This window comes from Erpetoichthys calabaricus, chromosome 2 (assembly GCF_900747795.2).
Source record: "Erpetoichthys calabaricus chromosome 2, fErpCal1.3, whole genome shotgun sequence".
NCBI lineage: Eukaryota > Metazoa > Chordata > Cladistia > Polypteriformes > Polypteridae > Erpetoichthys > Erpetoichthys calabaricus.
In genome coordinates, this window is record NC_041395.2 from 130,376,425 (window position 1) to 130,389,543 (window position 13,119).

A 13,119-nucleotide genomic window follows, 5' to 3' on the forward strand; every position below is an offset into this window, starting at 1 on the left:
GTAAACAGTTGATGATTGCATATAGTGCGAAACTGACCTCTCTGTACTATTCTTTCCATGCACCAAAATTTGGAGATTGGACAAGATCGGAAAAAAAAAAACTGCGGCCACTGATTACAACCGCAAGAAGGTATGCAAATGAATATCAATAATATGAACAATGCTGCATCAGTGCCACAATGTTTTCCGAAATGTACTATACAGGTTATAAAATGAATTATTCCAAATATCATATATACCTATCTATGTTTTTTTGTCAGTGCAGCTTTGACATCATGGAACATAAGTTTCTGTATCGTGATTGAGACTGAGAGAATAAAAGTGAAAAAAAAAATGCTAACTTTTACAAGCACTATAAATTTACACCGGCTGTTACAGATGCAAATCAAATATATGTTTTTATTGTATAATATTAATAGTAAGAGCAACTCCCTACTCAAAACGGTAAATTTGGGAGGCAGCCAGGATTGATTCGGAGACCTCTTGATTACAAGTCAACAGTTCTTCTGCACCATGGAAGCTGTCACATTACACTTGCAACTTTTGTGAAAGTGCTTATTTGATATTTGGACTTCAAGCTTCACAAAGTATAGAGTTCATGTCTACATTTTGTCATTTATTACTAAAACATGAAAAACATTTCTGTTTTAACAATGTGTTTACATAGATTTCTGTAGACATGGAACACACATGAAATGTATGTATTCCAAATGACAATATATTATTTACCCTCTACAACTCCAGCACTTCATTCCAAGATAAACACTGAGCACTGAGAACGTTCTTTGCAAATTGAGCTGCGGCGGTGGGTGAGAGGATGGGCTGCTTGTGTTGATCAACACATTTACAAGACAAAAGACGCTGGCAGAGAGGTACAAAGAGATTTAAGGTGGGCCGGGACTATGAGTTTTTTCGTAGGCTTTGGTAATTCTAGTGTTAATGATGGAGCCATAAGGCCACATCTCCCCTTAGTGGGCAGCACAAGTCCCTATTCTCAAGAGTACCAATAGCCATTGGAATAGCCAGGTAACTGCTAAGAGGCCTGAAATTTTCCTTTAGGATTCAATACATACATTTAGTATCCCAAGGGGAGTTTTCTAGCTTTCCACAACAATCCCACTACCTCAACAACAGAGCAGACCCATGATTTTAACAACTACAAGATGATGTCTATATATATAAAGATTCCTACTCACTAGTGTTAGTATTTTAATGCAAATTACCTGAAATAAAATTTTTCTGGCCTAGCCACACAAACGAAATGACACTCCTTTATTCAGGGATTTCTTACCCTGGTCTAAATTCTTTCTCTTTTTTATTTTTCCTTCTAATAATAATTAGTTTATAATATATAAAGACAAACATATTTAATGACTCTTGATTATTTTTGCACAAACTTTAATGGCAATAAGTTCATGGAACCAACTATTAAAAGCCAAATTTGAACATTGACGACTTAATCCGTATATAGTTAACTTTATTTGCATTCATGATTATAATTACAAATTAATATAACTTGAATGTTTCCATCACGTCACATTTAAGTACAAAATTGGAAAGAAATTTAATTAAAATATAATAAATGTATTCAATATTTTTCTAAATCCATTTTTTCCGGTGTCTCCCTGTGAATAATGGAGGAAAGCATAAAACAGTTAAATTAACCTGTAATTGATATATATAAAATGCTGTGACATTATATTAATGTTTTTAATTCATATTACTATTAACAAAAATAAACTAGAAAGAATACTAATACTGATAAATGCCTAGAGACTCGGGGAAAATAAATCATTTACTCTAGTGAATAGGTTTTTGTCTCTACCAGTGTGTGCACCTAAAGCTTCAAGTATAAAATCTCCAAGGATTCGTGTAAGTAGAAAGAAAACATGCTTTCAAAAAATGATTGTTATTTTGGTAATATAAAATTCTACTTGGCATTAATACAAATTTAGCAATAAAATCCATTTTAATCTAATTACCATTTCTTTTACATTTGTATTATTGCAATATATAGAGTAGATTTAAAAATAATATTAAAGAAAAAGCTAATATCCAGTCCCACTGCATACAAGAAAGCATATGTCATTACTACATTTTGTTGTTTATAAAAAGGTAAGTGTCAGAGGCACAACATGGTCTGGTCTTAAAGCACTCATAGACCATTACAAGTCACCCTTCATAATCCAGTGCTGTACTGAGTCCTCCTCAGCATTTTTTATGTGGTATTGTTTATTTCATACAGTAAGTACTGAAGCTTATGATTTGTTAAATTTAAACATCAATATATTTGTCAACACAGAATACCTCTTGAGAATTTTAGTGTTTGTAATATAAATTTCGTTCCTTGATATGGAGCAGCAGCATATCTTAGGCTTGTGTGATAATGATACACTTTTTACTTGCAAGTGGAATACTGGGTTTCCCGGTTTTTTGTCTTCAGGAAACCAAATGCAAAATATGGGAAAGGTTTCAGTTGAATAGCTTATATAAAAAAGGAGATATTATGTTAGGTGGAACGTTCATTTTAAACTTTAAAACAATACCGCCAGACTTAACCTTTACTTCTAAACCTGATAATTGGGAATGTGATGGGTAAGTTCTTCAAATGTATTATTTTTCATGTTTTTGTCAGACAACCTAAGTTTGACACTACTCTTTAAATCAGAAAACCCAGAGCAGAATATTTGTTAATATCTAAAATAACTCATGTACATTATTTTCAACAGTTTTGAGATTTCTGTTTTCCAACGGGCACAGGCAATGATCTTTGCAATTGAAGAAATTAACAAAAACCAGACGTTTTTACCAAACATAACATTAGGCTACAGATTATATGATGATTGTAATAATGTGCAAGTGGGCCTTAGAGCTACCATAGAGCTGACTGGTGGCCTTGAAGATGACATCACTAATTATAACTGCAAGGAATATCCTCCTGTTCTGGCAATTGTTGGAGATCCATTGTCTTCACATTCCATAGCCACATCAAGGATCTTAAGTGTTTTTCAGATTCCCATGGTAGGTTAATACCAAATAAAACTGAAGGGCAGTGGTGCAATGCATGTCACATGGTGGACAGAAAAATGGAAGATATTAACCGTTCAGAAATGAAAGCTGTTCTTTTGCAAAAACCTAATATAGCTGAAGTACTACAGACTGCTACCAATACTAAAAACATATGTAAAAATGTTCTTTTTCAGGTCAGCTTTTCTGCTACATGTTCCTGCTTAAGCAATAAACAAGATTATCCAACATTCTTCAGGACAATTCCAAGTGATAGATTCCAAGTAAAAGCTATTGTTCAAATAATTAAACATTACAGATGGACTTGGATTGGCGCTATTGCAACAGATGATGATTACGGACAGAATGCTCTCAAGGATTTCATTAAAGAAATACAAACGATTGCCTGTATTGAATTCACAGAAACTATCCCAATTGTTAACGAGAAGGTAACATTTCTTAAGATTGTCTCTACTATTAAAAAATCAAGTGCAAATGTCATTGTTGTGTTTTCATCTGAAGAAGAATTAAGCGCTTTGGTTAAGGAAGTTGTGCAGCAAAATATTACAGGAAGGCAATGGATTGCAAGTGAATCATGGAGTACATCAGCAGTCCTAGCTGTCAAGGAGAACTTTGTTTCCTTTGGTGGCACAATAGGCATTGCGATTCGCAAAGGAGAAATTCCAGGTTTTAAAGAATTTCTCCAGCAAAGTAATCCTGATTTAAATTCACAAAACAATCTAATGGTTCAATTTTGGGAGTCTTTATTTCAATGTAAATTTATGAATGCCACAAATCAAAGTAACTTTTCTTCAAAAGTGTGCACAGGATCAGAGGATATCAAAACAACAAAAACAGCCTATAGTGATGTAACTGATTTAAGGCTGCCGTATACCGTGTACAAAGCAGTATATGCCATAGCACATTCACTTCATGACCTGATGGCATGTAAAACTGGTGAGGGGCCATTTCTTAACAACTCCTGTGCCAACATCCGAAATGTTCAACCGTGGCAGGTAAGGCAAAATATAAGTAAATTAACAAATGCCATTCAACTTTGACTCTTACAAATATCAAATTTCTAATGTTTTTTGTTATATTGATGATAAAACATCCTCAAGATGATTGCTGTGCATTTTTCTATTCATGTATAAACTAGTTATAATAGGTGTAGAAGTTTATTATGCAGTTGCCACTGCTGCATCACAGATGTAGAATCTTGGGTCTGATTTTGGGCCCAGCCACTTTATATGTGGAGATTGTGACTCTAACCGTGCCCTCTGTGACTGAGTGTGCCCACTGATGAGCTGCCAGCCTGTTCAGATTCAGTTTCTAATTTATACTTTTTATTGCACGGATAAGCTCCAGTCCTCTTTATCCTGAACAGAATTAAGTTAGTTCAATGACAGTTGAAATCATTTTATTATGTATTTTACTTAATAATGCCATTAAAACTAAAATAAATTATAATAAATGCCTGTTGAATGTGACTTTTAGTATCTCAATACTGTATCGGTTCTCTAGTTAACTAAATGCTTCTAGCGGAACGTTACAAAGGCCTAAGAATTAAACTCATAAAACGTTTTTCTAATTGTGAGTAGTTATTTCTTTTTGGTTTTGTAAACACAATAAAAAATATGATTAGAATGTTTTAATCTTATCATATTTAATACAATTTATTTATGTACGCAATATCGTTCTAAATCAACATATTTGGTCGATCTAATATTTTTAAACATATGTAAAGAAAACATCAATACATATTCATTAACTTACATATAACTGATCTAGTTTTTTGTCACTTTCTAATTTTTTTGATCAAAACTTTGTTTGTACACTTTTTCCTTATGAATCATCCAGCAGATGCCATCTTACTGACACCTCAACATCCCGGGTGCCTTCTTTCCGTGTCCTTGATATCCTGATAGAATCGTTCTCTCTGCTCTTCACTTTCCGCTCCAAGATTTTCATGAAAAATTTCCAAAAGCGAATCCAAAAAGTAAACTTTAAGACTTGTGTTGCAACTCAATGCCCTCTTTTAATTTAGCCTCAGACAAACCTGAAAACTTTTCACATAAATACATCAAACAGACTCCATCTTTTGACATGGCTGCTTCAGTAAACCAAGCTTAATAGGAAGCAGTGGTAGCAGCACTTTTTCTGGATCCACCTAGCTAGGTCTGATGATGTGTTTGGCTCCAAGCTGTAGCTTTTTTCTAACTAGCCATTCCTTCTGAGCCCAATGTAAATGTTTGGCTCTGCTGTCCTATTCACAGAGAAAATATTCAAAGTTTGCATGCCCTGACTACTGACCCAGAGTGATATGCAGAACTTTAAGGTCTCCACCACATATGAACCTTATTATTGAATGAAATAAGTCTTTTGTTTTAACCACCAATTTTAATGTTTGAAAATATGAAATCGAAACAAATTACAATTCAAATAAAATATTAATATTGATATAGTAAAAAAACAGTAAAAACACCTACAGTATAAATGACAGCAAAAATATATGTTTTTTAAAAAAAATATTACATGATGGAGAAAAATGATTTTTATTTGAATTCAATGCCCAAAAATATATAAAGGTCACATGAAAAAATCAAAGTACTTTTTTTGTATCTGTGTTATTTCAGCCAATGCCTTTTTATGCGCAGCTAAAGGATGAGACTGCATTTATCTACTCTTTCAAATAGTTAATTTAAAGTGAGCATTTCCAAGATTTCAAGGTTTCTGCCTTGAGTCCAGTGCTGTCGGATAAGCTTTAGCCCCTCCATGAATCTGAAGTGAATTACACGTGTTTCAGAATGTGAGTTATGGTGGTAAACATACTGTGTGCAAGATACAATTAAATGGACTACCTGGATGTCCATCCTGATCTACTGTATATGCTAATGAAAATAAAATGTACTGAGCTTTAAGCGCCCTTCGCATAGAAGTCAGTGAATATGTTGTTATACCCTATTTTGCTAAAACAATTATGCTAAAATAAAAAGATAATATGGGCTATAAAACCTTATAAAGAAAACTGTATATTACTTTACTCTAATGAACTATAATTTCATTACACCACTACAGTTTCTGTGAGCCAGAGGTTTAGCATACAAAGCATTTACCCTCAGCCACAGTGCATACCACACTTCATCTTGCTGTTTAGAATTAAAAAAATATAAGTGTGCAACAAATAATACTTCAGTAAAATGTAAACTTAAAGGTAGGTATAATTTGTATATTTTCTAAATTAGAAGACCATGCAGCTTTTGTACAAGTTTTATTATTCATGTACTACAGCTCCTGACACACACATTCAGATGGGGAAATCACTAAGATGTTATAGCCTTGGCAGTTTTAATGTGCAAAATTTCAACCTGAAATTTTTTTAATCATGTTAGCTTATCTGTGGTGGGTTGGCACCCTGCCCAGGATTGGTTCCCTGCCTTGTGCCCTGTGTTGGCTGGGATTGGCTCCAGCAGACCCCTGTGACCCTGTGTTCGGATTCAGCGGGTTGGAAAATGGATGGATGGATGGATGTTAGCTTATACTTCATTACATTTTACCCAAATCATTTACAAAAATACCAATATATTTTCAAAATTTTAAATATAAAATAAAATAAAAATGTGCTAATCAAGGCAGATCACACTCTAAAGGTGCCATAGTTAAGACTATACTTTGCCATTGCCACTGATTATTTTGAATGTCTATAATAGTTTTGCTGTTCTATTAGATTCCCTGTAGTGTCAGCATTCATTTATTACTATTGAGTGAGTCATCCTAGACAGAACATCCATCCAGAAAGGTTAGCCCATTTTAGTTGTTACGGTATTTCAATAGGTTGCAATATAATTCTGGTGAACAGAAAGAACCCTCCACATCACAATGGCTTAGATGTAGAACTGATTACCACTGCTCTTGGGACTAGCTTAAATCCATCATATTTGCAAAGGATGCCATGAAAACTTCCTAAATTAATGATGAACATTTTTCTTTCTAATTTGCTTTATATGTACACCTCACTTCCTAAACCTACTGCCACTGTCATTGTCAAATAAATGCATACTCATGTGGTCCATAAAAATAAGGCCCACACCTTTATTATGTCACTGGCAAACTTGACCATTTCACAAATGCAAAAAAAAAATGAATAGCTATCTGAATGAAAAAAGCTATCTGTGACTGAAAATGAACGATATTAGTGTATAAATAAGAATAAAGTGTAACTGTAAACTGTTTTTTCATATATGCTTAAAACATTTATGAATATATGTTTAAGTATATACAGTATGTATGAGAGACTATAGATACAGTATATTCATTCATATTTAACAAATACTCTTTCCCTTGTCTGTAGCTTCTGTATTACTTGAAAAAAGTTAATTTTGTAAACCATCTTGGGGAAAGAGTAACTTTTGATGAAAATGGAGATCCTTCTGCAATTTATGATATAGTCAATTGGCAGCTAAGCAATGATGAATCAGTGGATTTCAAAATTGTTGGCCTTTTTGATGAATCACAGAGTGGAAAAGAGCTCTCACTTAATGAAAAAGATATTTTCTGGAACTCTGCTACTGGAAGGGTAGGCTAAATTTCTTTACTTTCAAATTTTTTAGTAAGTTTCCCAGATTTCACTTGTGTTAAAAGTACCAATTGTTATATAACTGTACAATATAAACTGTGTCCCTAATGAATACTGTACCAACATGTATTATTGAAAACCATTCCATTTTCTTAAATAAAAACTATCTCAAGAGTAAAGGAACATTCCAACAATTTACTTTAAACATACATTATGTGCATAATTTAATGTAATCAAATTATAGTTTTTTTTTTATAATGCAGTGACTGGGTAGGCAGACTACAAATTGCTACAAAGTAGTATTGAGGCACAATCCGGGCCACACCACTTAATACTGGGATCAAAAAACAAATGGCACATTATGGCACAAACTTAAAAATGACTTGAACACCCCAAGAACAAGACTCTCTTATATGGAGTAAAGGGTTCCATCACACTGGTGCGCTGTCCCTTTTGAGTGTCAAGTCATATTAAGACACAACCATTTCTTTTACTGGCGTAACAATGAAAGGGGTGGAGCCTGCTCTGGGGTCCATGGGCAGGGTTAGGATTCTTCCTTGGGTGTCTTCACAGAACTGCCGGTGAGAAAGGTGATACAGTGTAGCAACAGTGCCTCATTTTGCCCCAGAGTGGTTCCACTTACTTCAGAAGAGCCAGGAAGGTGATCCCAAGGTGCACATGTCTGACACAGGCCACCCTTTACTCAACCTTGAGGGTCAGGAAATCCAAGATGAGAGGTAGTGTGTCCAAGGGAGAGCATCAGCGTTGGCATGGAGTGCGCCACATCCAAACTAAATCATGTATTTTTGTGGCTGTAGGTTTAGAAAATGATGGGTAACCCAGGGTTTGGAGTTATTTTGGGAACACAGCCAATGCCGAGAGGAGTGGATGGTCACCAAGACAAACTTCTTCTCCAAAAGGTAATACATTACATGGGTTACAGCTCATTTGATGGCAAGGAACTCTCGCTCAAATACTGCATATTTTGTCTCTTGGTCTAACAGTGTCCAACTGAGGGTGTTTGGCTCCGTTGATGACCTACCTGAACACAACACCCAAGCTAGTGTCTGAAGCATGGGTCTGGAGGAGAAAAGGCAGAACAAAGTTAGGCTAATTAATATTGAAATCAACATAACGGTCATTTTTAGGTCACAGAATGTTTCTTCTGTCTGAGGATTTCATGCCTCTTATATTAGAGGCTAAATTCATGCGAGGTCTTTCAAGAAGCATTCATTTTCGAGAAGCTCAGTACAAACCTCTGATAGTACCTGGAAAGATCCAGAAAGGCCTGCATTTGTCTGAATGGCAGCAACCTTGGAGCACAATGGCTTGTCACGTCCTACACCAACCACATAGCCTAAATACTTAATCTTGGTCAGCCCAAAATGACACTTTTTTGAGTTGATTCGCAGAGAGTGCATCACTGATGGTGTGGACGATGGCCAAGACATGCTATATGTGCTTCTCCCAGGTGCTGAAATAGATGACCACGTCATTGAGGTAACCAATACTATAAGCAATGTGAGGACTGAGCAGTCTGTCCAACAGACATTGGAAGGTGGCTGTGACCCCATGCAGCCCACAGGGTAGGACATGGTACTCCCAGTGTCCACTGGGAGTGCTAAATGCAGTCTTTTTTTCACTTAGTCAATCGGTTGATCTTCCAATAGCTCTTCATCATATCCGGGGTCAATAGGAACCAAGCACTACCTAGGCGTTCCAGAAGGTCGTTCAGCCTTGTATTGAAGTGGGAGACCAGGAAAGGCAGACAGAAATCAATGCAAAAGCACCAACTCCTGTCGGACTGGGGAAACAATGATAGAACTTCATCGGGGACTATTACTTTCCACAATGATGCATTTAATTTCCAACTCAGTCTCTGCCTTTTTTGCCTCTGGGAGGCAATACAGCTGCTCGTTAACTATGACCTCTGGCTGGGCATATCATGAACGATCAGCGTAGTCCAGTCCGGCTTGGCATCCACCACAGACCCCAAGGGCGATTCTCTTGTCACTGGTGGGTATGCCGTCTCTATGACTGCAGTGGTGGCATCTACCATGTGGAAATTGCCCTTACCTACTCTTTTGCATGTTGAGGAATTACCTTCAGGCAATGGGGTACTGTCCATGGCCAGGATTTGCTCCCAGGCGTGATAATGGTGCAGCAGGTCATTGTCACTTTTTCTCTGTGCCCGGTGTCTGCCTAATGTTATAGTGGAGGGCAAACATGGCAACACATCACTTACCCTGCCAACTATGCCATGTGTGACCATGTAGACAGAGCACGAATTGCCAAAAAGGAGGCAAAATTAAACCTATTTTAATTTTTAGATAAAAAAAGAGTGCCCTAAGGCTCAATGTAAATACGTGCCATAAAGGCCCAAAAACAAAAGACTCTCTGGTCTGGAGTAAAGGATTCCATCACATAGAAGCTCTGTCCTCTGTGAAGGTCCAGTCATAATGAGATGACATCATTCTGGGGCCACTCATTTTTATGGTGTCTGCCTGCTCTGGGCGCAAAAAGTAGGGCTAGGCTTCATCCTTTGTTGTCTTCTTGGAACTGCGGCTGGGAGAGATGATACAGTTAGCGACAGTGCCCCCTTGTGTCTCAGAGTGGTGCTGCTTAACTCATCAGAGCCAGGAAGGTGATCCCCAGATGTACGTGCATGACAAATTACTACGTTGTATGAGTCATCACACATTAATTATTAAAGTATAGTGGAATGTGTTCACTCTATTGGCTTTTGAGACAATTGCAGCCTGACCCCAGAGTCAAGTAGGACACAGATGATAAAACTACCAAAATAAAAATGGGGTGCATTAACAAAAGAAACAATAATTACACTTGGTAAAAAGGAGCAATACATGAGACACAATGCCTAACTATATAAAAGAAGCTCCTGACTATACCAGAGGTTAGCTAGTCCACTTTCCCAAAATTAATTCACAATCTCCTTCTCTTATGCTAGCCTTAATTTCTCCAGCCAGTTGAGCACTTGTCTCTAACTTCCTATTCCATGCTCAATGTTTCTCTGGTTGGAAGAACATTTAAGTCTGGGCCCTCTATTATTTCATCACATGCATTTCCAGATTTACCAGTTACCACATAATAAGTTGGCTAATTGAACAGATTACAATAGGCAAGCTTATATGATTGAAATCACAATTACAAACTGCCTGACGTAGGGGCCTGAGTTACCTCAAAAGCTTGCCTATTGTAATCTGTTCGGTTAGCCAATAAAAGGTGTCATTTTGCTTAACTTCTCATTGCATCCATAATGGCTAACATGGTAGAACATCCTACCACTACACACTTAAAAAGTTCTAATACTGACTATATCGAGATCCCTCTAGTGGCAACAGTTGTACCTACGTGTTCACACTGTCATATTGTTGCACTAGGGAGAACCAGACTGGTTGTCAAAACCAATAGCTCTGAAAGCGTATGACATCCTTTCTCCTCATGGATTGGAGAAATCAAACCTCTTGCCTGAATCATATTAATTTAGTCTTGGGTCTTGTCTGAACCTGATTTGCTCTGTAAGTGTCCCTGATGGTTAGCATAAGAATCATTAACTACAGCTGCTAATAATAATATCACTGCAAGTTCTGATTCTGATTCCAGTATTAATTAAATACATATACATCATATATTAAACAGTTGTATTCTTTTCTTTTCCAGGTTCCAGAATCCGTTTGCAGCAAAAGCTGCCTGCCAGGTACAAGGAAAGCTACCCGCAAAGGGGAACCAATTTGTTGTTTTGATTGCATTCCATGTGCAGATGGAGAAATCAGCAGTCAGAATGGTACAGTTAACCAGCTGATCTTAATTCATTATTCTAAAGTATCATTCCCGTGTTAAATAGCTAGCATACTTACAATGATTACTCTGTGTTTAATAATGCCAGAGGAAAAAAAACATCTAAAACCTAGCATAGCATAACACTTTCTTTTTGATTGGTCTTTTAATTTAAGTTTTGACTACAGAAATGTCACTTTTTATAGCTTATATGCTTGAAATGAAAATGGTCTTTTTTTAATTCTGCTCCTAAACCCAAGTAGAGAACTGGCCATCATAGGTGAATATATATGTATATGTATAACATAAATAATGCTTTTTTAATAAATAAATGAAAAACACTGATCTTTGCAAGTTAAAATTATCTGACATACGTCTTTCTTAACATTACTGAATAGCATTCTGAAATAAATAATTTATTTTTCTTAGATTCCACAGAATGTTTTACCTGTCCACCTGAGTATTGGTCAAACCATGAAAGAAGTGAATGCATTCAAAAAGAAATTGAATTTCTTTCATATGATGATGCCATGGGAATAACACTAACGGCAACTTCAGCACTTGGGGCCTGTCTATCACTAAGTGTGCTTGCAATTTTCATCCACCACAGACACACCCCAGTAGTCAAAGCCAACAACTCTGAGCTCAGTTTCCTGTTGCTGGTGTCACTCACACTTTGCTTCCTCTGTGTTTTGTGTTTTATTGGAAAACCTTCAGATATAACATGCACAATAAGACATGTGGTGTTTGGCCTTAGCTTTGCTGTGTGTATATCTTGCATTCTTGTCAAAACTATTGTTGTAATTATGGCCTTTAAGGCTACACTTCCTGGCAATAATATGGTCAAATGGTTTGGTACTTCTCAACAGAGAGGCACTGTGTTTTTCACAGCCTTCATTCAGTGCATTATATGTTTAGTATGGCTAACGACTGCTCCCCCTGTTCCAAATAAAAATACAAAATACCAAAATTCCAAAATAATATTTGAATGTCATGTAGGATCTTTGATTGGTTTTAGTTGCCTTTTGGGATATATTGGTTTACTGGCTTGCATTTGTTTTCTGTTAGCTTTCCTTGCTAGAAACCTACCAGATACCTTCAATGAAGCCAAATTCATCACATTCAGCATGCTCATCTTCTGTGCGGTCTGGATAACGTTTGTACCTGCTTATATCAGCTCTCCTGGAAAACATACCGTAGCAGTAGAGATATTTGCAATCTTGGCCTCAAGCTTTGGTCTTCTGTTTTCAATCTTTGCTCCCAAATGCTATATCATTCTCCTTAGACCGGAACTAAATACAAAGAAAGCGTTGATGGGAAGAGCAGGTCAAAATATGTGAATAATTACTCCACCTGTATGGCTTGATTATTTTTAAAATAAATGAAAATATAGTGTTTGTTTTAGTGCAAATGGATCAGACTTACAAATCTGCAGATTCTTTTGGGAAAGCTAAAGGGCAGTCTTATTTTATTTTCAAAATGAATGTTCTACAAAAATCTGTTTTTGTGTTTATTTAAATATAGTATAAATATATGTACAATCACTGCGGTGGGTTGGCACCCTGCCTGGGATTGGTTCCCTGCCTTGTGCCCTGTGTTGGCTGGGATTGGCTCCAGCGGACCCCCGTGACCCTGTTTGGATTCAGCGGGTTGGAAAATGGATGGATGGATGGATATGTACAATCATGAAAATCAAGTCAAAATCATCTTAATTCACTTGCAAAAGCTCGGCTTAAAAA

General features: G+C 36.4%; 1 protein-coding gene across 1 annotated transcript; it reads left to right on the forward strand.

The window, feature by feature from the left end:
• Positions 1-2,387: 2,387 nt before the first annotated feature.
• Positions 2,388-12,773, forward strand: LOC114669555 (extracellular calcium-sensing receptor-like). Its single transcript, XM_028825745.2, has 6 exons — positions 2,388-2,595; positions 2,730-3,021; positions 3,204-4,022; positions 7,358-7,582; positions 11,264-11,387; positions 11,810-12,773. The coding sequence occupies exons 1-6, from the start codon at positions 2,507-2,509 to the stop codon at positions 12,718-12,720; spliced, it is 2,460 nt and encodes an 819-aa protein (XP_028681578.1). The 5' UTR covers positions 2,388-2,506; the 3' UTR covers positions 12,721-12,773.
• The last annotated feature ends 346 nt before the right edge of the window (positions 12,774-13,119 follow it).